The 26,535-nt window shown below is 45.3% G+C and overlaps 1 protein-coding gene across 5 annotated transcripts; it reads left to right on the forward strand.

The window, feature by feature from the left end:
- The first annotated feature begins 4,587 nt into the window (after positions 1–4,587).
- Positions 4,588–25,894, forward strand: TCHP (trichoplein keratin filament binding). Of its 5 annotated transcripts, none has more exons than XM_031948793.1 (13): positions 4,648–4,748; positions 5,740–5,834; positions 19,149–19,359; positions 19,867–19,923; positions 20,154–20,222; positions 21,163–21,336; positions 22,490–22,602; positions 22,736–22,802; positions 22,949–23,121; positions 24,152–24,233; positions 24,496–24,681; positions 24,782–24,925; positions 25,326–25,894. In XM_031948793.1, the coding sequence occupies exons 2-13, from the start codon at positions 5,803–5,805 to the stop codon at positions 25,356–25,358; spliced, it is 1,341 nt and encodes a 446-aa protein (XP_031804653.1). In that variant the 5' UTR covers positions 4,648–4,748; positions 5,740–5,802; the 3' UTR covers positions 25,359–25,894. The 5 variants fall into 5 exon arrangements, with proteins under 5 accessions (XP_031804655.1, XP_031804653.1, XP_031804651.1 ...); XM_031948791.1 differs by lacking the exon at positions 5,740–5,834 and adding an exon at positions 16,743–16,933 and having other exon boundaries at positions 4,669–4,748; XM_031948790.1 differs by lacking the exon at positions 4,648–4,748 and adding an exon at positions 16,743–16,933.
- The last annotated feature ends 641 nt before the right edge of the window (positions 25,895–26,535 follow it).

The raw sequence follows: 26,535 nt of genomic DNA on the forward strand, positions 1-26,535 counted from the left end.
TGGGGATCATCTATTAATATTAATTAATATGAAATTATATATTATATAACATTAATACTATTACATAACATTCACAAGTGGTATTATATTAATAAGTATTAATTAATGTAATATAAATATTAGTGTAATTAATTGTTGGTCTCTAATGTGAGGCCCTTGTTCATTGATCAATGAGTATTAGCAGTGAAACTGAATTGTATATTTCAGAGTCTGATTCTTTTTGTACAGCAAAATAACGGTTTGGTCATGTATACTTATTGTGTATCTAATTTATATTTTAATATATTTAACATCTACTGGTCATCCTGCCATCTGGGGGAGGGGGTGAGGGGTAAGAGGGGAAAAATTGGAACAAGAAGTTTGGCAATTGTCAATGCTGTAAAGTTACCCATACATATAACCTGTAAATAAAAGGCTATTAAATTAAAAAAAAAAAAAAAAAAAGAAACTGAATTGTATTCATCTTGACATTCTTTCTATTAATGAAACTGGAATAAATGAAAAAGTGTTTAGTATGTCCTTACTGTGTTTAAGCCCTGTGCTAAATGCTGGGGATACTAAGAGAAAAGCAGAGATAGTGCTTACTCTCAAGGAGCTCACATTTTATAGAGGAAGAAGATAGAAAGTTCACCTGCAAATCAGATAAAAAGATCCCATGGTCCTTAGGGTCAAAGGCAAAACAGATGGCAATACATCTTCTGGAAGGCAAAAGGAAACTACAGCTAAATGAAAGGATGGATCATAGGATGAATCCAAGGAGGCCAATTGGCTTATTGGGCATTCAAAGGCAACAAGAAATATCGTTTTGTAGAACATTTGGTCATGTGATATTTGCAGGACTCTCGATATGTTTTCAAAGATTACCTTGAAAATAATTGCAACTTCTAGACCATTTTTTATCCCAAAGAATGAAGAGATAGAAAAGTTTCATAAAGCACTAATGCGACTCTTCCAATGAAACCCAAATAGTCATGGGCAAAGATGGGGATAAGAGCAGTGGGGGGAAATGTTGGAAAATATTGTAGACTATACAAATAATTTATACCTATACATTTATGAATACTTTCTTTGAGAAAAAAATCAATAGGTATTAGACATGGTGAGCACCAAGTAATACAAAAATTGAAACTTGTTATTGGGCAATGGCTTGTTACTAATGTAGGAGTCATCTATAAATTAACTGCTGTGTATAATCAAAGTAGTTAGAGAAAAGCTCAATATGAATACAAAGTGAGAGAGAGAGAGAACGAGAGAGAGAGAGAGAGAGAGAGAGAGAGAGAGAGAAAAGGAGAGAGAGAGAGGGAGGGAGAGAGGAGAGAGAAAGTGTGTTATTTAAACAAGTATTTGATGTCCAAAATATGAATAATATTTGGAAGAAAAGACATTGACACCAATCACAGCAACTTAATTCAGAAATTCAATTAATGAGTAGACCAAAAATGCCTAAAAACCATTTTATTCAGGCCTTTTGCTGTTCAGTTGTATCAATTCTTCATGACCCCATTTGGGGTTTTCTTGACAGAGATACTGAAGAGCTTTGTCAATTTCTTATTCAGTTTATTTGACAGATAAGGAAATGAAGGCTAACAGGGTAAAGTGACTTGCTCAAGGCCATGCAACTAATAAGTGTCTGAGGCCAGATTTGAACTCAAGAAGTTTTCCTTACTGCAAACCTTGCACTCAATCCACTGTGCCATCTAGCTAACCCAACATTGGACCTAGCAATAGGAAATGGCAGTCAAAGGCAAAAAACAGTTTATCAACACATTTGTGAAGATCACAGAATATTAGTTTAGAATATAAATGTATTTACAAATAAAAGATCCTAGGGCATTTTTTTGTACCAAAAAAAAAAATTATTATAACAGAAGCACTGTTACAATAATTCTCCAACAAAGAAGCTCCAATGTGTCAACCATGATACATGTATCATTCCAGAGAAGGAGAGTAGATTATGAATAGATTTGCCTCATAAAATAGAGAAGCAATAAGGGAAAAAAACTAACTTTAAAAAGGTTTGTCAAAAACTTGACCCAAGCAAAATAATAATGAGAGAACTTAAGGATGACACTGTAACAAAAGCAACAAACAGACAAAAGATAGAAAAGATTTGCAATAGTTTTTTTATAAGTCTTTTCATCACCAGGAACAGTGAACTGACCCTGAAAAAACAACCATAATAACAAGTATGGAAAAAGTTACCAGACCAAAAACATACAGAGGTGATGCAGATTAGAGATAATCCAATTACAAGGATGTTGAAGGATCAATTCTCAAGGCATCCGAAAGAGGAAGATACCAAAATATATAAAAAATCTTAGACCTTATTATTATAAAAATAAGATACTCTAAAGAGTAGCAAAAACAACTGACTCATCTGTCTACTTTCTTTATGAAGGTTTTGGTGTTGTTTGCACTGTTGTAAAAAGTCTCTAAACAAAGACTCTTCCAGGTGTCAACTATGATATCTCTAAGGCTTCTAGACTCATGTAAACCCATATCTGATCCTGGCAGCCTGAGCCCAAGGGAGTTACTTTCTTTTATTTGTTGCTCAAACTTCAGAATAAAATTTTAAGAAAACCTCAATAGTATTTTATTTTTCTAATGATATGAGGTAGTTTTCAATATTCCTTTTTATAAGATTTTGAGTTCCACATTTTTTTTCTTTTCTTTTCTTTTCTTTTTCTTTTTTTGTTGAGACAATTGGGGTTAAGTGACTTGCCCAGGGTCACACAGCTAGGAAGTGTTAAGTGTCTGAGATCACATTTGAACTCAGGTCCTCCTGACCTCAGGGCTGGTGCTCACATTTTTTTCTCCATCCTTCCCTCTCTTATCTTCCCACTCCTCTCCCCAAGATGGCAAGAGATCTAAAATAAATTATACACGTTCAATCATTTTAAATGTAGGAAATTTCTAAAATATAATTTAAACATGCCTTATGCTTAGGTCTCCTCAAATGTGTGTAATAGGTTGCCTCTCTAGAGACACAGTGGATAGAATGAAGGGTTTAGGGTCAGGAAACCTTGAGTTTAATTTGGATTCTGACACCTCCTCTGTCCCTTGGGTACCCCAGAACTCAGGATTACTCATAAGGCACCAGCCACCACCTTCTCATCTGTAAAGAGCTGGAGAAGGAATGGCAAACCACTCCAGTATCTCTGCCAGGAAAACCCCTAATGAGGACAAGAGAGAGAGACACGACTGAATACAACTGAACAACCGCATGTGCCAGGTAATGTACAAGGCACAAGCGTTTTTCACATATCACAAATATTCCAGGGGGGAGGGTAGAAATGGAGGCAATGTTGTCTCCCTCCCCTCGAAGTTAATAAAGGAGAGGTGTTCAATTATGTACAATTCCTCAGCTCCTCACCTTGAGTTGTCCTGGGGTGTGTCTCTTACAATGGCTGAAATGTTGTCCTTCTCCTCATCTCCGCTTCCCAGCTTCCCTTGCTTCTGTCATGTCCAGCTAAAAGCCCCGCTTCCGCAACAGGTCTCTCCTGATCCCCCTTAATGCTAGTTAGTCTTCCCTCTGGAATTATCTCCATTTCTCCCTTCTATTTATATCTTGTTTGTTCAGTTATTTGCTTGTTGTCTCCCACATTAGACTATAAGCTCCTTGAGGGCAGGGGCTGGTTTTTGCCATTTTTTATATCCTCAGCACTTAGCGCAGTGCCTGCACATAGTAGGCACTTAATACATGCTAGTTGCTGGACTGACTGTTTAAACTCCAGTCTGAGTCTGTCTATTGTACTATACTTATCGAATGAGTCGATATTTGTAAAGCACATAGCATATTATCTGCACATAGTAGGCACTTAATACATGCTAGTTGATGATGGACTGACTATTTAAACTCCAGTCTGAGGTGAGATCTCTCTGTCCATCACACTGTACTAATCAAATGAGACGATAGTTGTAAAGCACTTAGCATATTATCTGCACATAGTAGGTGCTTAATATATGCACATTGATGGACCGACTATTTAAACTCCAGTCTGAGTCTGAGGTGAGATCTCTCTGTCCATCACACTGTACTAATCAAATGAGACGATAGTTGTAAAGCACTTAGCGCAGTGCCTGCACATAGTAGGTGTTTCATCAGTGTTTGGTCCTTTTCATCCCTGTGGTGGCGGTTGCATTTCATTTTCTTGGAAGAGGACCAGTGACATCAGTCCCTGCTTGTGTGTGAATTAGATGTAAGTGAGAATTGCAGAGGCATCTTTCTTCCAGTCACCGAAATCGGTAAAAAGCCGTGTTGGGTCCCCAGTAACGTCATACAGTTGACCCCCAAGACTTCTTAGATTGCAAGCTCCCCGAGGGCAGGGACTGGAGCCTGTGTGTCCCTGGGGCTTAGCGCAGTGCCTGGCACATAGTAGGTGCTTCATACAGGCTTATTCAATTGAGTTCACAAATGTTTGTAGAGGAAAGACAGGCGGGGGCAGGAGGCCAGCTTGTGCAAAGGCTCGGAGTCGGGAACGCCCGGAGACGCTCCTCCTCACTTCCAGTACTCCCTGGTGCTTTTTGTCTTAGCCGCCGTCCGCCAGGGGGCGCCGTGACATCCAACGCGCCACCTCGCGTCTGTGACTCAGCCAAACGAAACGCGCCCGCGCGAGGTTTGTCCCTAGCCGCCAGCCGTCCCACGACGCCTCTCGTTGCCTTGACTACGGCCCGGAGAGCGCGCTGCTTGGCGGCTGCGGCGCTGAGGCGGCTGAAACGGCGTCCGGGGCCACGGGAAGAGAGCCGAGGTGAGGGCCGGGGGCGCGGGGGCGCGGGGGCGCTCGGGGGCGGCGCCCGCCCGGGGAAAACCGAGTCCCCGCAGGGGGGCGGGGGGTCTCGCGGCCTAGCCCAGGTTTTACAGAAGGGGAAACTGAGGCTCCTGGAGGAGGCGTCGCGGCCTAGCCCGGCGTTGTACGGAGCGGGAAACTGAGGCCCGTGGAGGGAAAGTCTGAACGGGGTGGGGGAGGGGGAGTGGGGGAGGGGGCGTCGCGGCCTAGCCCGGCGTTGTACGGAGCGGGAAACTGAGGCCCGTGGAGGGAAAGTCTGAACGGGGTGGGGGAGGGGGCGTCGCGGCCTAGCCGGGCGTCGTACAGAGCGGGAACCAAGCCCACGGAGGGAAAGTCTGAACGGGTGGGGCGGGGAGTGGGGGAGGGGGCGTCGCGGCCTAGCCCGGCGTTGTACAGAGTGGGAACCAAGCCCACGGAGGGAAAGTCTGAACGGGGTGGGGGAGGGGGAGTGGGGGGGGGCGTCGCGGCCTAGCCCGGCGTTGTACGGAGCGGGAAACTGAGGCCCGTGGAGGGAAAGTCTGAACGGGGTGGGGGAGGGGGCGTCGCGGCCTAGCCGGGCGTCGTACAGAGCGGGAACCAAGCCCACGGAGGGAAAGTCTGAACGGGGTGGGGGTGGGGGCGTCGCGGCCTAGGCCTGGGACTTATAGAAAAAGAGACCGAGGCCCATGGAGGGGAAGGGGTCTGAGCGGTGTGAGGGTGTCGCGGCCTAGCCCGGCTTTTACAGATGGGGAAACTGAGGCCCAGGGAGGGGGAGGGGCTATCAGTCCCATCCAGGTGTTTTACAGATGGGGAAACTGAGGCACAGAGTCTAGCCAGCCCAGAGCTGGGGCCGCAGGGCCATTGAGCCCAGCCCTGGTATTTTACAAAAGAGGGAACCGGCCCAAGGAGGTTTCGGGTCCCTGGTTGGGAGGAATGTTGAAAGCCTTCTTACTCCGACCCCCTCATTTTACAGGGGAGGAAACGGAGACCCAAAGAAAGGAAGCAGTTTGACCAAGGACACCCAGGGAGTGGAGGAATGGGACACAGAATAGATACCTGGAGACAGAGGTAACGCCTTTATCACCTTCAGAAACTACTTCATCTGAGCCTCAGTTTCTCCATCTATAAAAGGAGCGGGTTGAACTTGGTGGCCTGAGGGTCATTTGAGGATTGGATGATGTTGAGAGGTGAGGCTTAGTGGGAGTAGTGTAGGCTTTGAAGTCAGAGGACCTGGGTTCGAATCTTCCTTACTGTACAAGCATTTGTTAAGCTTTAATAACTTAAGAAATTTAAATACTGTAAATTAATAAAAACAATTTGAGAAGTTAATCATTTACATTTTTTGAAATGTGGACGTATTTTTTTTATTAAAATTGAAACCCACTGTCATATGGTCTGCAGCGCTCCAGTTGATTTTCATATTTTGTGAAAACTTCCGTGGGCTCGGTGGCTGAAAGGTCATCCGGACCAGGGGCCGAGGTGGCCCCTCAGGGACCCTCTTCCATGACCCACTGGGCTGAGGAGGTGTCATCCAGACACTGTTGCACATGCCATCCCTAACAATGGGGGCGTGTCTGTTAACATTCAAAATTTATTATGCGAAATTCCCAGCAACACGGTGTAAAAGAAATTTAAGTACTTCAACTTTCCCCCAATGAGATTTTTATAAATTGGCAGCCTAGGAAGTTTCTTACAGCTTCGTATTCCTCTAATACTTTCAGGCACCTTGTAGAATCGAAGGACTAGAAATGGACTGAGAACTCCCTGGTCCAGGGACCTCCCCGAAGAGCAGGCCCCTAGTCATGTGGGACTTGAAGATAGGCCTCAGAACAGGAAGACGTGGGGTCAGCTTCTGTCTGATTGATAAGGGCAGTGACTCCCCTAACATCTCAGTGCTTGACACAACTCTTAGAGAATAAATCTCGAGAGAACAAACACAAAGAAACATAAAGTATTTGGGGAGGGACAGTGCTTGGTGCAGACAGTGTTTTGTGAAATAAATAAATAGTGCTTCAGCTGTTCTGTGAGGTAGAGGGAAGGCCTCCCAGTGCAAAGGCCTGCACAGGAGATGGATCCTTTGGGAGGAATGGAGAAAATCAGTTGGTCTGGATTGAAGATTAGGAGGGGGGGGAGTCACATCCAGTGAAGCTGGAAAGGCAGTTGGGGCTTGGTTGTGAAGGGTTTTAAGAGTTTGCCTTAGTGGCACTAGGGAGCCACGGGAGTTTGTCGGCTGAGGAGTGACACGGCTCTGCGCTTTAGGAGTCACCTGGTAGTTGCACGCTGGAAGCATTTGGGAAACTTTGCAGTAATTTGGACCAGGCCTAGAGGACCCAAACTCAGGGAGTGACGTAGGGAGGCAGAGACGTGCCGGGCGCTGGCAGGCTGGAGTGGCAAGACTTGTTAGCACAGTAGGATGGAGGAGAGTGAGAGACTGAAGAAGGCTCAAGCCCTTGCCAGATGGGTGGAAGAGGGCGAATGTGGAGGGGAAGCAAGGAGTTCTCTTCTGGGTCATCTCTGGAACCTTGGCAGGGTCACTTCATCTCTTGAGCCTCAGTCTGGAAAATGAGGGCCTGAGCAGCCAGGCCTTAACTCCAGATCTTACCCTCTTCCCTCTGTCCCACAGATTTGGGCTCTCGCCCAGGGTTTGGAGTGTGTGGCCTTATTGACAGAGCTTGTAGAGCTGGAAGGGACCTTGGAGACCTTGAGCTTAAAAGGGAGCAAACTGACTTCCCCAGGGTGACACAAGGAATAACTGGACTCCAAACTTGGCTCTCTGACCAATGCAATGTCTTGGCTCCTCCCTCCTGCTCTCAGGCAGCTCTCTGGGCCTCAGTTACTTTCTCTGCCCCTCCAGCATTCACACAGAACCTTATGAGGATCCCAGGAAAGGAGCAGTGCCCAAAGTCAGGGTGTGCCAGGGCTAGACCAGGGCAGGGATTCTTCCCCTGCACTCGGAACTTGAGTTTTGTTGTTTTTTTAAAGTATTTTTATAATTATTTCACAAAAATAAAAATAGAATTTTGAAAAGACGTCCACAGGCTTCATCAGAACGACTGCCAGAGGGTTTCGGTACATAACTTTGTTTGGACTGGAGGTCTCTAAAGCAGAGGTCTCAGTCCTGGCCAGAATCAAATTAAGAACTTGGGAGATGTTTACCAAAATGTGGCTGCAGAGATCATTTCTGCTTGAACGTAACACCACAGCTTGACATGGAATGCCAGCCATGGAAGGGTCTGCATCCTATTTATTCTCTCTGAGTGTTGCCCAATATTAGCATGTAATAGTCTCTTCTGTCCAGATAGCTATTTTCTCATCTATACAAGGAAAAGGTCCCTTGCAGCCCTGACACCCTTAGAACCTGGGACGGCCAGCCAAGAGAAACATCCGGAGGGAATGGGACATAGCAGAAATATCTGGGATCTAAACTCACACTGGCTTCGACTGGAGGCCTTGGTGCCACTATTATATTATGCTAAATTATATTACAGCTTCACATTATATTATATCTTATATTAATAGAATTACTCTAAGAGGCAACGTGGGTACAGTCAAACTCACTGCAGGCAAAACTTAAATATAATTGGGAAATGTTTAACAAAAGAAGTACAAATATAACAGAACCTAGAAAATGTTAATTTGTAGTTTTCTAAGTCAATATGCTGCTGGCATAGATCCCTTTCTGTTTTGAGTTTGACCCCACTGTTGGTGTGACTGGCCTTCATGTCAGAAAGACTAGTTCAGTCCTGCTTCTGACATGTACTGACATTGGTAGGTCATTTCTCAGAATTTAAGATTATAAATTAGGAATCAATTGCTAATCTGCATTGCTATGAGCAGTTTCCTTGTTAGGAGTGTCCTACCAGTGGCAGGAGGGAAGGGAAGGACTGGACGGAAGGAGAAAATTTAAAATAGAAAAGAAAAATATTTTAAATAAAAACAACGCTTCGTCAAAAAAAAAAATTTTCCACATTGATAAAATCATCTCTTTCTACCCCCAAATTGCCCTATATTAATGTAAAAGAAGCAACATAGTAGAATAGATGATGCCATAATTTTAGAATTGGAAAGGACTCCAGTGGCCATCTGGTCCAACTTCCATCTCATTAAAGTAGCCTGATTTCTTATGAGGGTTACCACTCTGTAGATTGTGTCTAGTTTATCTTACATACACATTGTTTTGCACATTATTTCCCTGTTAGACTGGAAGCTTCTTGAGAGCAGAGTTTTTTGCTTTTTAATCTTTGCTGAATTCCCAGAACTTAACATAGTGCCTGGCATATAGTAAGTGCTTAATAAATGCTTATTTTAATTATTTAAAACTAAGTCACAGGCTGACTGCAGTCTGTGGAGGAAGGGAGTTCCCCAGGTCTCTTGGAGTACAATTTCCTATCTCTAAGATAGGAATAGGAGCACTTTTCATGACCTTCCTCTCTAGGGGATGGTGAAGAAAGTAGTTTGTAAACTTAAAAATGAAGGCTTTCCTGCTCAAGGGAGGAGGCACCAACAAGGGAATCTAAAATGTACACAGAGCATAAAGTTAAGTACTACACAAATACACAAAAGTTAAGTAATAGGTTGTTTGGGAGGGATTGGTTATGGACATAAAGATTTCATGCATAGAAATGAAATGAGCAGAACCAGAAGATCATTATACATGGCAACAACAAGGCTATATGATGATCGGTTCTGATGGACAGGGCTCTCTTCAACAGTGAGAGGATTCAGACCATTTCCACTTGTTCAGTGAGGAAGAGAGCCATCACACCCAGAGAGAACCACAGGAACAGTGTGAAACACAACATAGCATTCTCACTCTTTCTGTTATTTGCTTGCATTTTGATTTTTTTTTCCCTCAGTTTTTCTTTTTCTTCCTCCTTGATCTGATTTTTCTTGCACAACAAGATAAATATATAAATATGTTAAGATTCCCAGGAAGAATATCTACAGTCTCTGATAGCCAAATGATACTACTTAGACAATGAAGAAACTTCTTGATGTGGGTAAAAGAAGAGAGGGGAAAAACTAGCTTGAAGCTTAACATCACAAGAACTTACTGTGTTGGCAATTGGTCCCATCACTTTCTGGAAAACAAGAGGGAGAAGAAATGGAAGCTGTATTAGAGTTTGTATTCTTGGGCTCAGAGATCACCTCAAACAGTGATTGCAGCCTTGAAATTAAAATGGGTTTGCTCCTTGGAAAGAAAGCCATGACAAAGTTGGACAGCATATTAAAGAGCAGGGTATCACTGTGCCAGCAAATGTCCTTCTAGACAAAGTTGTGGTTTTTCCAATAGCAACGTATGGCTGTGAGAGTTGGACGATAAGGACAACTGAGCACTACAGAATCAATGCTTTTGAATTGTGGTTCTGTGTAAAGGGCTGAAACTCTTGAGTTAATGTACTGAGGCCGGACAACTGAGCACTTGGGGCTAATTACCGATTGGACAATACAAGCATATGCTTGCAAAAATGGCCCTTCCCATTATCCTGTGCTGGCTCGATAATTGGTGTATACAGAGAATTGTAGGAGGGACTAGGGGGTGGAGTAAAACTAGCCAGGGTCACCATCACTTCTAGGCAGGAGACAAAGAGGAGAGGTCAGGGAGATCCTGCGGTGTCCATCCAATTCACTTCTACCCCTAAAGGCCAAGAATAAAAACCAAGGACTTTTGCTTATCCTGACTCCGGCTGATTCTAAGGTATCCAGGGTGCTAACTCGGTCTTCACAGTTCTGGAAAAGATTTTTGAGAGTCCCCTGGATTGCAAAGGAGAGTAAATCAGTCAATGCTTAAAGAAATTAATTCAGACTATTCACTGGAAGGTCAACTACTAAAATTGAAGCTTAAATTCTTTGGGGAACCTAATGAGAAGATGGGACTCATTGGAAAAGAACCTGGTGTTGGGAAAGATTAAAGACAAAAGGAGAAAAGCATGGCAAAGGAAAGAATGGATAGTATCATGGAAACAAAGAACATGAACTTGGATAAGATTCTGAGAGAGAAATAAAAGGGTACTATGATCCATGGGATTCCAAAGAGTTGGATAATAAAGGAAGGGGAGAGGTTTGGGAGAAAGATGATGAGTTCAGCTTTCTGAGGCAAGTTTGATATCTAATAGGCAATTGGTGATGCCAGACTTGAGGAGAGATTGGGCCACATATACAGATTTGAAACTCACCTGCCTGAAGATGATAATTAAACCCTTGGGAGTTGATAAGGTTATCAGAGGAGACAGTGTAGAGCAGGGGTCCTCAAACTTTTCAAAGAGGGGGCCAGTTCCCTGTCCCTCAGACTTTTGGTGGGCCGGACTATCGTAAAAACAAAAACTTTGTTTTGTGGGCCTTTAAATTAAGAAACTTCATAGCTCTGGGTGAGGGGGATAAAAGTCCTCAGCTGGTACATCTGGCCCACGGGCCGTAGTTTGAGGACCCCTGGGTAGAACAAAGGTTCTTAACCTGAAGTCCATTGACTCCCCTCCCCCTAAGAGTTTCCCAGAGAGATTTTGGGGGTCCTTGAACTTGAAATGAAAAGCAAATTATATCTTTATTTTTACTAACCTCTGACTGAAATCAAGCATTTCCCTCAATTATTTAAAGATAATATTCTGAGAAATGACACATAAAAAGTTAAGAACTCTTGATATATAAGGAGGAAAGAAGGGGATCCAGGATAGATCCTTGTGGAATATCCAGTCGGGAGCAAGATATGGATGATGAACCAACAAGGGAGACTTAAAAAGAGTAATCAGACAGGTAAGAAACAAACCAAGAGAGAAGAACAGTCATGAAAATCCAGAGAAGAGAGAGTGTACAAGAAGAGTGAGTGGCCAGTGAGGCTAACGACTGAGAAAGACTATCAGAGTTGACAACTTAAGAGGTCATTGCTAACTCTGGAGAAAGCAGATTCCACTGAGTTATGAGGTACAAAGCCAGGTTACAGAAAATTGAGAAGTGAGTAAGAAAAGAGGAAGCAAGAGAAGACAGCTTTGGGAGCAAGGGGGGGTGGAAGGGGAAGGAGAGGGGGGAAAATGGAGGGGTTGAAGGGGGTGCCAAGAAGCAGAGGCAGTCTTTTCAAGGAATTTGGTTGAAAAGAAAGAGCAAGATGCGACAATGGGTTGCCAGGATGGTGGGTTCTTTTGAAGGTCTTGGTTTTAATATATTTTATTTCGCACTCGATTACATATTAAACAATTTTTTAAAACTTTTTAAGTTTTGAGTTCCAAATTCTGTCCTCCCCCCTCCCTGAATGGGTAAGCACTTCAGTATAGTTTATATATGCATATTCATGTGAAATATTTTCGTATTAGTCATTTGGTACAAGAAAATTCAAATAAGAATGAAAGAAAGAAGGTGAAAAATATCATGCTTCAGTCTATATTTACATAGTATTAGTTCTTTCTCTGGAGGCAGATAGTATGCATCATCACGAGTCCTTTGGGATTGGTTTTGATTATATTGAGCAGAGAATAGCTCTTTTTAATCTCTTTGTAATATAGACCTGGAAGTGTGTTGCTGGATCAACGGGTACACACTTTTATAGTCCTTTAAGCTTAGTTCCTAATCATTCTCCAGAATGATTGGATCAGTTCACAACTCCACCAACAATGTATCAGTGTCCCAATTTTCCCACATCTCCTCCCAACCAAAGATCTTTTTAAGGGGGGGAAGACAGGCATCTTTGAAGACAGCAGAAGAGAACCAGTTGACAGAAGGTGAAGAGTCCAGAAAGGGGGAATAATTGAGGATGTCATCTGCTGGAGAAAATAGAAGGAGATGGGAAAACGGAGAGACTAGGACATGACATCGGATATTTCGATGAGGTGATTGGGAGGAGGAGGAGGAGTTCTGTTTTCTCAGTAGTAGTGGGCAAGTCTTTAGCTGAGCCAGAGAGAGGAGAGAATATGAGAGGGAAGAGGTGAGATAAGGAACCAATTAAAGAGACACAGGACTGCCTTTTGCAGCAGTGAGGGCCCAGCTGAGGTGGGATACCTAGGTGTCATGCGTCCAGTCAGCAATTAAGGGTGTGAGGTCAAGCAGGAGCAGAAGGGACTAGTCCAGGGCTTTGGTTTGCTGAGAGAAGAGCACTGGGGAGATGTCTGTGACAAGGATGGCTCTTCTTACAAGCCTGGCTTTGTCACTAACTTACTCTGTGATGCTGAACAAGCTAACTGGCCTTTTTTTGGCTTTTATTTTCTCATTTGTAGAATAAAGGATTGAATTTGATAGAAAAAGTCTCTTTAAATTCTAAAATACTGGGATTTTAAAACATACGTATATGAGGAGAGAAAGGTTTCTCTGTGTGTGTGTGTGTGTGTGTGTGTACGTGTGTACACACACACATACCATCATTTGCATACTATACTTTTATTTCATGAGAAAGAAGTGATGGCCCCTAGACAAAATACAGAAAGCTCTGCAAATATTTGAGACTATTTTGGCATCTCCTCAATACACACCTGGTCAGGAGGAGAACAGCCACGATCTAACACCAGCATAGAAAAATTAAGTTAGTTCATGGTGACTCCATGGCCCAAAGGAAGGAGGGCTGGAGGTGGATTCAAAGGAGCTCAATTCAAATAACATTTCTCTCTCTCTCTCTCCCTCTCTCTCTTTTTGGCTGAGGAAATTGGGGTTAAATGATTGGCCCATGGTCACACAGTCAGGAAGTGTTAAGTGTCCGAGGCCAGATTTGAACTCAGGTCCTCCTGACTTAAGGGCCGGTGCTCTACCTACTGGGCCACCTAGCTGCCCCTCAAATGCCATTTCTCTTACTGCCTGGATGACGCCTTGGTTTCCCCATGTGTAAATGAGCCACAAGATGATCTGAGCTGCTCTCTGGGCTTTCAGGGCACTTTTCTTGGCAGAGGGTTCTCCAGGGGTAGATGCCCCAAAAGCTCGTTGATGGTGGCCTGGACTCGGCACTCTCATGCCAGCTCCTATAGCCTGCAGGTGGTTGTGTATGAGAACAAATGGATTCCAAGGTCTGGGCTTATGGTACCTCCTGTGGGCAGGGAGGTCACTTAGCATTCATTGTTACAAAACATTCCAGCCTCACCTGGTCCAGTCTCTTTTAATAGATGAGGACCTGCCCAGGAGCAGGCCAGCCTGGATCCAGGCAGATCTCTGGTTTGCAAGGCCAAGCTTCAAGCCTCCAGACCCTGAGCTTTTTTCCCAGAAGACACTGTTTTGACCGTGTCCCCAGACAAGCAGAGGCAGCCCAGGAGAAAAGGATGGATGCGTTTATTAAGCACACAGGTTTCAGGCACTCTGCTAAATGCTGGGGGAGCACATGTATGCCCTGGCCTCAAGGGGCTTATATTCTAGTGAGAAGAAAACAAAGGAGAGCTGGAAAAGGGAATGGAGTGGGGGCAGAGGCGGGAGAAGAAGGTACCAGAGCACCAGGGAAGAAAGCTGGGCCAGAGGAGTCGGGAGAGGAAGTCCAGTCTGGGGTGAAGAGAAGCACAGCTGGGCCTTTCAAGCATGGCTGAACTTCCTTGGCATAACCGAGAACTGGGATATCGGGCAGAGAAGGGGTCCGGGGCACTGGCGTGTCGGGCATTAAGTTCCAGAGCTGTAACAGCCATGTTTCTTCCTGAAGGAATTCGTTCCTGGCAATTTAGTGACTTCCTAGGTCTTGTTCCCCCCAAATCAATCAAAACTACCTCCTAGGGTTCTTTGGGAGCAGAAGAGGAGATAAGAAGTTTAAGGCTTTCCAGACCTTAAGGCCAGACTGAACTGTCCTGTGAACTCTTAGTGTGCTCTGTTGTTGAGTTGTGGGAAAGTTGCACATCTTCATTGGGAGAGGGAATTCTCAGGGGTTTAGAAAGGGATTCCCTAAACCAGTAAAATGTAACATTCTCTCCTCCCCCCAAAAAACACAACCAAATCCAAACTCCCGTCCTTTCCAAAAAATCACTTCAGTCAATATTTAACCAAAACTACATCCAACCCCAGCAGATGCACAATTTCATTTATCTTCTTGTTTCATTTTTAACTAAAGCTTCTGCCCTTTGGAAATAATATATCACAACATATGTATGGTAGTAGCTCACATTTCTGTTGTCAGGTGGTAGGCTGTGCATTTATGGCTCCCTTTTTGTAAAAACAAATAAATAAACCAAATCAGAAAGACCAAGTAACTCTAGTCATATAGGAAGGTGGCAGGGGAGTCAAGACTCCCAGGTATGCTCTAAGTCCGTTGTGTTCTTTCTGCCCCGTCTTGCTTTGCTCGGCCCACAACCCTTTTCTGGGTCCAGAGCCAGGGAAAACAAAGATCCATAAGCTGGAATTCTTTCTGTCTAGGAACTTACGGCCTAGCAGTAGAGACCGGATTCAACTAATAAGTCTAGTGGGAGACAGAAGGGGATATGCACCAAGTCAGGGTCTACACTTGGTACTGGGAAGGACTGGAGAAAGAAGAGATTCCTCACTAGCTGAAGAGAAAAGCAGAAAAGGAGGGCAGACAGGGTGCATTGAGTTGAGGGGGGAGGCCAGCCTTGAAGTCTGAAGGCAGGGAGCCCCAAAGGCAATGTCTGAGCAAAGATACCGCCAGGTGTTTCACCTTCACAGGCACCAACAATGGACAGTTCACCACGGTACTGCCCTGAGTACCACACCCTAATGGGATGAGTCTTACACCTTTCCCCCCAGCATCAGATAATACGGCTCAGAATTAGGAGTCAGACCATCCAGAGGCCGAACCAGATCCCTGCTGCTTCTTGGGCGCTCAGCTAATGTCCTGATCACTTTGGCCCATTTACTTCGGTCTATATAGGTCTCCTGGGGGATGGACTGTGGTTCTCTCAGAGGGTCAGTGTTCCTCGGTGTGAGTGGGTCGTGACCTCCACCCCTCACTGGGTGGACTTTGCCCAGATGCCTTTCTAAATTACCCATAGAGCATCTCTCTGTGCTGGGCATGGCCTCTTCTAGCTCTTTTACTGCTCTGTGTTCTCCTGCCTGGCCCTGGTCTCCCTTTTCTCACCCAAGGTCTGTCCCCTTACTTCAGCCTGCATGTCTGGGTGGGATGTCTATGACATCATTCCTCATCAGCCTTCTTAGGCCCACTGTATGTCTCTGCTTTGCCCCTTGGGTCACCCAAAACGTTGGCTTTTCTTACATTGTGGTGTAGTATCAAGATATATAATGGTCAGGTGGATGTTCTGGTTTTTGCCATGGGTTGGTGACTTAGGGACATTTAGTTAAAAACAAAACAAAGCACCAGAAATCACCTAGATGGTGTCATGGGGAAGCAGGACCATTCTGCCCTTTCCGTCTGGCGCAGCTCTGTGACATTGCCAGGAGTGGCAGACCACAGGTGTTCTTTGCCAAGCTGGCAGACCCAGCTGTGCGAGCCCAGCCATATTGCACAGCATCCCTGACACGGGCTCCTCCTCTTGGCTTGATGTGTTGTGACTGTCTCCTGTGATGGCCACCCCCACTTCTGGATAGCTTTGAGAGCTAGGGCTTTTTTTCCTTACATTGCACCAAAGCTGCTTACCTTTTTGCAGCATAGTTTTGCCCGCTGGGGCCCAGCTGAACAAGTCTGCCCTTCTCCACCTGAGAGCTTCCCTGATCTTCACGGGAAGATGCTCTCATGCTCTCCCTGCTCCACAAACTAATCATCTTCAGCAGATGGTTGAGCTCATGGACACTCGCCATCTAGACATTGGAGCATGAGCTCCTATGGGCAGACTCGAGTTTGTTGGTGCCCTTCCTAAAATGGGGCACCTGGAATTGAGCGTGGTCTGACCGGGTCCCAGCACGGGGCGAGTAGAGCCTTCCTCCCGCTGTGCCTGGGGCTTGGGAGCTCAGTGATTTGTGGGGCTGCTGGGTCATTCCGTCTCCTCTCAAGCTCACAGGCCACAAAACCGTCTGAATCCTTTGATCTCCTATTTCCTTTGGTCGAACAAGACATGTGGCGAACATGGGGTCAGGCCTGCAGCAATTAATTCCCCCCTCTCAATTGTCCTTGTTGCCCAGATGGCACTACCTACCATTCCCTCCTGTTGGCCGGCCCGCAACAGAATTCTGGAAAGGCAGATTGTGCGTCAGCGAGAACAAGAAGCCCGATTTCGGCAACAATGGGATGTCAATAGTCGCTATTTCAAAGAATTTGATGTCTGGAGCTCCAAACAGGCCCATTGGAGCTCAAGGATGTGCTATCAGCAGAGGTAATCATGGGTGGTTTGGGGCCTGGTCAGCACCATGGCCAGAAGATGTTGGTAGAGATGTGAAGAGTAGCTCGCCTTTTCTAGAGCAGTGGCCTTCAAAGTGTTGTGACTGTGCACCCCACCAGGAATGCCCCAATAAAGACACACGTGACAATTCACAAATGCTACACACACACTCTTGTGCTACTCCAGGTTGTTCATTTTAAAGTGCACACAAAAAGAGTTGAAATGTTAAAAAGAAGATGAAATAAAGAATATTTTAAAATCATTTATCAATGGAATAGAAAACCTTTTGTTCTCACTAATTATTAACAATTAGTTGTCTTCACTATTTGTAATAATTTTGGTGAGAACTGTGTGATTGTATATGTGCTTTTTTTGTTTGTTTTAGAAAATTTTGATTTGTCTCATCCTAATCGTGGTCTGTTGAGACTTTAGAAGAGGCATGATGTAACATATCTCCTACTCTTGGCAAAAGTGCCAAGGTAATTACCTGTGCAGAAGAAGCTTTACATCCTTAGATGTGGCTGATGACACTGATTTCCTTTGTTTGACTGCACATATTTGTTGAGAGGGAAAGCTTTTCTTTAAAGGAGGTGTGTGAGAAAATGGGTAGTGCTCAAGATCCAAAGAAGAGCATCAATAAACAAAAAAGAGAAAAGACCAATTGGGGTACTATTATGCTAAGTTTAATATAGCTATCTTTAATAACAATTTCTTAATATAGTTCACTTATATTTATATATTAAAATGTTTCTATTCACAATAAAAAATATTTTTTAAAACAATTTTTTAAAAAATCTTAGTTTAACACTTTGTGATCCTAAAACTTGAAAATCCAGTTCATTCTATTACTTGATTCTTACTAAAAGTGACACCTCACAAATATATATCAATTCAAATGGAAGAGTAGAGATGGCACAGTGGAGTGGGGCCCAATGGAAGAAGCAGCTGTCTTGGGTTCAGAAAATATAGTTTCAAATCCTGCCCTTGCCATTCCCTGATTGACCTTGGGAACAAGTCCTTTTGCCTCCCTCAGCCTCTGTTTTTACAGCTTTTAAGTGAACAGTTGGACTAGTTGACCTCTGAAGGTCTTTCCCATTTTTTCTAATCCCATCTACTAGTTCTACAGAGGTTTGTTGTAATTCAGCTATTAAATTTCCATCTTTGCAGATATGTGATCTGGTAAATTCATCAAAAAGTTTCTCATTTTGATATTTTTAACAAATGGATTCAAGGCAACTGAAATGATTCTTATAGAAAATTCTGTTTCCAAGTTCAAATGAATAGATCAATTTTTATAGGTGACATTTTCAGCCTTAAAGGCCTACCTTTCAAACGTCTTGCAATCATGATCACTTTGTATGACTATTAGTTAATATCTCAAAACATGCTATTATACACTTAGCATCAGGTTCATTATTAATGATAGTAGATGACATTTCAAATAATCTTGATAATTTCCAAGTTTTCTATTTGATCTTATCTGATCTAAGTCATTGTTGTTTTTACCTTGAAGTATGGCTGATGAGCCCATACTAAAAATAGGAAGCCTTTTTCTAAATTTGAATAGGCTCTTATCAATTGGGCTTATCAATAAGCTCTTTCTTTCTTTCAGGGTTAAGTGACTTGCCCAGGATCACACAGTTAGGAAGTGTTAAATGTCTGAGGCCAGATTTGAACTCCAGTCCTCCTGACTTCAAGGCTGGTGCTCTATCCACTGTGCCATCTAGCTGCTCCTCAATAAGCTCTTTCAATCAGTTTTCTTTGCAGAAATCTTTTTTAAAGTATATGTTCAGTTTGTGAGTTAATTTTATGAGTTAATGACTTAAAGTTATATAATATAACCTTTAAATATATTTGGCCACAAACATGCTAACACATCTGTATGGAATGTATCTGAAGATGTGGACAGTAGATGAACATGAGAGTTTTGCATCATGGAACAACTACCCTTCCTGCACAGTTTCTCATGAATTTACTATGTGCATTTTCTGACATGGACCAAGCAGAGGACACTAGGGATCATCTATATTAAATTTTAATGATGCCCATTTCTCATTTTTTGATAAGAATAAAAGTGGTATTTCCTTCCTGCCCCCTGCTAGACCATCTTAAGCATTCCCTATGGGCTGTGCGCTTCATTTTGGAGACCACTGTTCTAGAAAAGTTTGCACAGTTCTATTCTAATTGTGGCAATATTTTTCTCGAGTAGCATGCAAGCATACGAACAGCAGAAGCTGAAGGAGGAAAAGAAAAGGAGTTTGGCAGAACGAAGAAAACGTCTCTGTAAACTCCTGGCAGAGGAGAGGACTCAGCTCACCAAAGAACTGAAAGAAAAGAGATTGAATGTGGCTCTGAGAGAGTGTGAAATGAGAGAGAGAAGCGAGAAACTGAAGTCAGCAAGAGAACAAGAAAGGAAAACGGTACCTTGGGTACAGGGGGTCCGGGTGGATGGTGACCAAAGATGCCAGCTCTTGGGCCCTTGACGTGTAGATTCTGAGTTCTTTGAGAGCCAGCCACAGTATTTGTGGCAATATCTGAGTTCCATAATTAGATGTAGAATAATGCTTTATCCCCATTTCCAGTGCTCCCAGTGTGATGTCATTTAGTGGTGATTTACCAGCCGGAGGCAATTTGCCTACTGCTCAATGCTTTAAAAGACCAGGGCATCTAGGTTATACTAAATTTCTAGCCTACCTTTTCTCATGACTACGAAAAGGCCCTTTCATTAATGCTAATGGAATCTTCTGCACAGATCAATTGATATCTTTGCTTCCAGAGTAGAATGAGAGAAATAGGATATATGATGAAAGGATTGTTGCAGGAGTTAAAATGGGAACTGGAGATCTTTTCCCAAATCTGCTCTCAGTTTAGCTAGTTTCTGAAATTTGGGGATTTGCCACCTCTCAGTTTTGGCATGTTTTTCATAGGTTGCTGAACAACTTCTATATGAACACTGGAAGAAGACTAACCCCCGATTTCGAGAGGTAAAAGCTGAGGAGACCATCCAGTCCTGTTCTCCTTCCTGCATAGATAAACCGAGTTTGCCAGACTTTGTATCTTTGCATTTGTATCTCTTGCTAGTTTGAGTTGAGTAGTAGAATATTTGACATTTGAATTATATGCTTCAAAAAAGTGTTGAAGGGAACATGAGCCCCTGGGGTGTAGGAGTAGGGGGACTGCTCTCTCACATCTCCTGCTATTCTTCTCTCTCCAGATTGAATCAGCTCTTCATAGGAAACATGTGGTCAACTCCTGGGAATCTCAGTTGTCAGAAAGAAAACAGGTACAGAGGGTTGGGTCTTTGGCTTGCCTTGGCTTCTTGGAGCATGTCCCAAGCTTTAAAGCATATTCTAGGAGGAAGTTGGAGCCGTTCAGTGGTTCACTGAGCAGATTTTCATTTTGAGGAGGAAGTGACATAGTGGAGAGCAGTGTATTGAATGTGGAGTTAGGAGAGACTTTTCAAAAGCTCTTTTCAAAGCTTGCTTTCTTCACTTCCTGGCTCTGAGACTCAGCTCCTTCACTTCTTGGATCCTCAGTTTCTTCCCCTGTAAAACGAGCGCCATGGGCATTTGGAAAACCCCCATGAACCTTCAGGCGCTTGAGTCTGTGTCAGATTGTGTGACAGTCCAGGGCTTCTCTTGCAGTAGATCATGCTATAGACAATCTTGGGTGAAGATACCAGAAGGAGACCAAGGCTGGCCGGCCATTGGGAAGCATGTAGATTCCCTGTTTGTAGGATCACAGAGTGAGAAGAGACCTAACAGGCCTTCTGCCTCGTCCCTTCCTGTGTTGCCGGGGACCCTGCACAGTTCTGTGACCTTTTAAGGTTGATAAAGAGTTTTCCTCACAAGAGCTCCATGAGGAAGGTAGCGAAAGAAGCCTTCTCCTTAGTCTTTGGGTGAGGGAAGTGGGACTCATTTGGGCCCAGACCCTCAGTCTTCTCCTTCCTTCTTGGCCCAAAGGCCTGTTCCCTTGGAGCAGAAGCGGTGGCCCGGAGAGGTAGCATGTTGGGGCACAGGTGCCGAGCTGGGGCTCACTCCCGCTCCTCTGGTGCCCCTGGCTTTCGCTCTGCTGCTGTCACTGAGCACACCAGCCCCTTCCCCACCCAGCTGGACATGTGAGCGCGGCCATGTCTCAGAGCTTTGCCTTGCCTTTGTTGTGGAGGATTTTGCTAGGGCCCCTGGTCAGCCCCCTCTCACAGTGTGGATTGTTTATTTGTCCAGCAAGAGACTGCTGAGAAAGAAGAAAAAATACGCTTTGAAAACCAGTATGAACTTGCCAGAAGGTTAGCCCTCGAACGGATAAAACGTGAAGAGGAGGAGAAACGCCTGGAGGACAAGCAGCAGGCAGAGGCTTTGCTCCGACAGATGGAAGAGCTGAAGCTCAAGGAGATGGAGGTAAAGGAGGCCGTCCCCCGGGGCTCAGCAAGGCAGTCTGAGGGGCAGGGTCCCTAGTCTGGAGGAGAATGACAACGGCTAGAGCTTTGGGCTCTGTCTGACCACATGGGGCTCATGAGACTTTCCTGTCCCTGTTCCCTCCCTCCCCCCCACTGCCTTGTAGCAATCTGAGGGGGGCCTTGAACTCTGTTTTTCACCTGAACTTATATTTTCCCCTCTTTATGTAGATACATTTGTACATATACATATCTGTATATAGGATTTATTTTTTTACTTTTCTGCAATTTCATTGGGGATGAGTAGGCTCCCTCTATTGATACAAATCACAAACCTCCCGTGTCATAAATTGTTGGTCTTTGATAATTGTTATTGCTAAAAATTATCCATTTTTAGCATCTTTCTGAACTTAGGCTAGTTTTCAAACCAGAGACATACATTGGCTCCTCGATCCATATCCAAGTTTTTTCAGGTTAATGAAAAATTCCTAAATGTGTGTTCCACTAGCCTCGCCTTTGGGAACCATCGGGTCATCTCTGGGCCACAGTGAAGCCCAGTAGGAGGTTTTTAGTGAGAGACAGACAGAGACAGAGAGACACAGAGGGAGAGAGAGAGAATGTATATGTATGTGTGATACTTTTAAAAACACATATACATGTATCTGTATCACATACACTCATATACATCTTAATATCCTGTTCTAGTAGAATATTTAACATTCACGCCATATTTGGGTTGTACAATATTTCTGTGCCTTTATTACACACACGTGTTTTCTGTGTTTAGATCCTAAAGCATTAATGAGATGTAGTTAATATAAATTCCCTTAGGTTTATTTAGAAAACTGCTCTTACAGTTCTTTTCTCTTAAGTTGTTCGATGATTGCTGTGTAGACCCACTTTATTCTAGTTTTCTCCCATTGCTCAGGGCCAAACAAAGGTAACAGGGTTAGCGTTCTTTCCTTGGGGGACCTGGGAAGCATCTGAACCAAGGCTCTTGACTTCAGGGGTGTTGAAGAGGACGGAGCCTTTCCTGCCGCTCTGGGGGCCCCCTGGGGTTCTGCCCCTCAGAGTCTGGCCCTGGCGACCCAGGCCGTCGGTATTGGCTGGTGGCTGAGGGGGATGGAATTCAACTTTTTTTGTTGTTGTGGCAACAGGCAACGAAGCTGAAGAAAGAGCAAGAGAATCTTCTGAGGCAGCAGTGGGAGCTCGGCTTACTGGAGGAGGAGAGGAGAAGCATGGAGGAGTACAGGAAAAAGGCAGAACTGGGGTATGTGAAGGGGGGGCACCGGGCCTCTCATGTGCCCCTTCCGCCCAAGGCCCGTGGCAGCCACTTGGAGTTTCCCCCGGACGCAGCGGATGCTGAGGTGCTCAGTGCTCTTTGTGTCTCCTTTCGTGTGCAGGCGCTTTTTGAGACACCAGTACAATGCGCAGCTGAACCGACGTGCCCAGCAGATTCAGGAGGAGCTGGTGAGGGAAGCCTGGGATCGGCAGCCCGGTGTCTCCGGGGGGCCGAGATGGGGTGGGTGGGGAAGACATTGTCCCCGTGGTGTCTTGAGCCTGAGCAGAGGGCCCCCCGGGGACAAAGATCTGAAGCCCCCCTCGACTTCCCTCAGGAGGCCGACAAGCGCATCCTGTTGGCCCTTCTGGAGAAGGAGGATGAGCACCAGCGCCAGGACTCGGCCCGGCGGGAGCAGGCGGCCGCGGATGCAGCGTGGATGAAACAGGTCATCGAGGACCAGCTGGAGGTGGAGCGAGTGCGGGAGGCAGAGCTGCAGCTGTTGTACAGGTGAGGGCTCGGGCTGGGCACTGCTCCCTCCTGCACAGCTAAGGTTGGAACGAGGCGTGATGGGGGTAGCGCAGAATTCCCTTGCCAAGTGAGCATCGGCATCTGCCAGGGCCTGCGTCCCCGCTCCGGTCTGTCCTGCACCCTGCTCTGGTCTGTTCTCCACCCAGCCACTGCCAGGATTTTCCTGACGTTCAGATGTGACGATGGCCCACCCAGTCCATTCTGGGGCTCCCTGAGACCTCCTGCAAAGTGAATGTTCTGTTTGTATTTGAAGCCCTTCCTCCCCTTCCTTCTTCCCTCTTCCCTCCAAATCCTCTGCATTCCAGGGAGCCCCAAGAGCCTCCATCTCTGGCTGTCCCTGAGCCTGGACTGTTCTCCCTACCTCCTGGCATCCTAGACTTCTTTCTAGTCCCTTCTATAGGAAGCCTTTCCTGGCCCCGCCGTGCTCCTGTGAATCATCCCCAGATGACCCTGCCTTAGCGCTCTGTGTGTGGGGTGCACAAGTGGTCTCCCCCCTTAGCCCTCGGGCTCCTTGCAGGCAGGGGCTGCCTCCTTCAAAGCCCGGTACTTAGCAGAGTGCCCGGCTCACAGCTGGCACTTAGTAGGTGTTTGTTTCTTTTAGATTGTTTAAAGAAGGCGGCCTGGGGGCTAAAAAAAGCAGCTCCCTGAACTGGCACTTTTCTGGCCATGTGACTTTAAACAAGTCATTTCACATGTAAAAGAGAAATCATGACAAGGTGCGTTGCTTGCACTCTTTCCATTGGAAAACCCCAGAGAAAAGCAACCTCTCCTAAAGGGGATGCTGGGTCACCGTGCCAGTCACGGAGGCTGCCTGCGTTCCCAGGAAACTTGCTGGAGGCTCGAGGGAAGGTGTGGCCCCAGCTCTGTTCCTTGGATGCCTGATTTCAGACATTGGGAGATGAAAGTTGGCTTTGTGGGCCCAGCAGTGAAATGGCTGCCAGGAGTTCTTGGGCTCGGAGTGGTCAGAATGGGTGGCTGAGGCTCGGCCTCCTCTATTGTTTTTCTCCAGGGAAGAAGCCAAGCAGATGTGGGAAAAGAGAGAAGCCGAGTGGGAGAAGGAGCGGCAGGCTCGAGACCGCCTGATGAAAGAGGTAGGGGGACGTGCCTGTGGCTGGGGGGCATCCTCAAGGCTGGGGGTGTGTGCCCGTGGCAAGGGAGTGTGTCCCGTTGCTAGGGAACGTCCCTGTGACGAAGGGGGGGTAAGGAGGCATCCCATGGCTGGAAGGGTGTCCCCACGGCAGGGCAACAAGCCTCGGTCTGGCTACCGGATTTCTGTTCTGCCATTTTCCAGAACCATTTCCTCTCATTAGTTGGGTTGCTCCTTCCTTGTTCCCTCCTCCTGTTGGAGAACAGGTTCTTACCGAGAGACAGCATCAGCTCCAAGAAAAGATTGAGTTGAACCGGCGTGCACAAGAGGAAGCCTTGAAGTACAGGGAGCAGCTGATCCGAGGCCTGGAGGAGGCGAGGGAAGAGACCCGCAGAGCGAGAGCAGAAGAGGCCGAGCTGAAAACGTCTCGAAAGCAGGAGCTGGAGGCCCAGGTGAGTCCGGTCCCCAGCCCGAGGTTTCCAGCTCTGGGTTCTGATCCCGTCCAGCCCAGGGGCTGCCCCGAATTCTGACTGTCCTCTGACCCTCACCCAGATTGCAGAGCGCCACCTCCAGGACCGGGAAGAATACGTGAAGCAAAGAAAGGAGGAAGAAGAGACGAGACTCGCGGACCAGTTGTCAGAGGAACTCGTGGAGCAGGAGGCACGCCTGATGAGCGAGCGCGGTTTTCAGTCCAAGGTACCACACTGGGGCCGGGCCTGCGGTTCTGCAATTGGGGATCAGACTTAGAACATGGAAGAAAAAGCGGTGGGGGTGGTGCAAGGTGCTGGTATTTGCAGGGTTGGTTCCTTCTCGGTACCACCTATTCCTTGAGTCAACGTCTGATTTGCTTCTGGCGACTTCTCCCCATTGTTCCCAGCTTTCCTCTGGGGGGTCGGGCAAAACTGGGCTAGTCCTTTTTCCATGTAAAAGCACCCTAGGAACAGCCCCTCTCTCCCCTCCCCCATCTTCTCTCTAAGCCCCTTCCCCATTCTAGCTGCTGCTTCTGGGTACCTCCTTTACCTTGAACTTGAGGAGGGCTGTTCTGTACTGCCCACGATGGGAACGCTCAGGGCTGTCTTTGCTCCCTCTTTCCTAGCCGTATGGTCACCCCAAAGTTGCCTGGAATTGAACCTGGATACCCAGCGAGCACTAGGACTGCGGTGCTGAGGTGTAGGTGTTGCTAACAGACCTGACCAGGTATTCTGGGGATTAAAAATAAACATTATATTATGCTCACCATTCAGACAGGGTCGCTGTCATGTTGGTCAGAGTGAAGCGAATGGTAGAGGGCTGAGCCCGCCCGCCAGGGGCCGGGGACCTGTGCAGACCTTTTGCTTGTGAAAATGGAATGGAATATAGGTAAACGTTTAGAATATTTTCAGATGATTTTCTAAGGAAACTAACATTATTTATAAACAGCAGAAAGTTCTTAGTTATTACGTGTTGAGAGTTTGACTCTTCAGGAAGACTTTCCACATAAATTCTAAGATGTGACACACAAGACAGAATGTGTCTTCCATTGGCTCACACTCCACTCCAAACTCCCCACCCTTACCCCCTGACCCCCAGTTACTAGTAAATGTAATGTTTAGTGATGTGGTCAATGTTTTGTTAAAATATAATTGAGGCCGTTTATTTATTAGAGGTGTTTTTCAATAAATTTTTTTTTTAAAGAATATGTCTAGCGTTTTATCTTACATATTCTATTTACTGCTAGTCATAGGCTGAGTTTTTTCTAGCAAATTTATTTATTTTTAATACACATTACTTTATGAATCATGTTGGGAGAGAAAAATCAGAGCAAAAGGGAAAAACTATGGGAGAGAGAAAACAACAGAAAAAAAGTGAACGTAGCGTGAGTTGACTTACATTCAATCTCCTTAGATCTTTTTCTGGATGCAGATGGCATTTTCTGTCCAAAGTCTATTGGGATTGCTTTGGAGCACTGAACCACTGAGAAGAACCAAGTCTTTCATAGTTGACCATTGTACATTCTTGCTGTTATTGTTTTCAATGTATTCCTGGTTCTGCTTGTTTCGCTCAGCATCGGTTCATGTAAATCTTTCCAGACCTTTCTAAAATCAGCTTGTTTATCATTTTTTTATAGAACAATAATATTCCATTTTCTTCATATACCACAACTTGTTCAGCCATTCTCCAATTGATGGTCATTGACTCATTTTCCAAGTCTTTGACGTCACAAAAAAAGCTGCTACAAACATTTTTGCACATGTGAGAACTTTTCCCTCCTTTAAGATTTCCTTGGGATACAGACTCAGTAATGGCACTGCTGGGTCAAAGGGCAT

This window comes from Sarcophilus harrisii, chromosome 1 (genome assembly GCF_902635505.1).
Source record: "Sarcophilus harrisii chromosome 1, mSarHar1.11, whole genome shotgun sequence".
Lineage (NCBI taxonomy): Eukaryota > Metazoa > Chordata > Mammalia > Dasyuromorphia > Dasyuridae > Sarcophilus > Sarcophilus harrisii.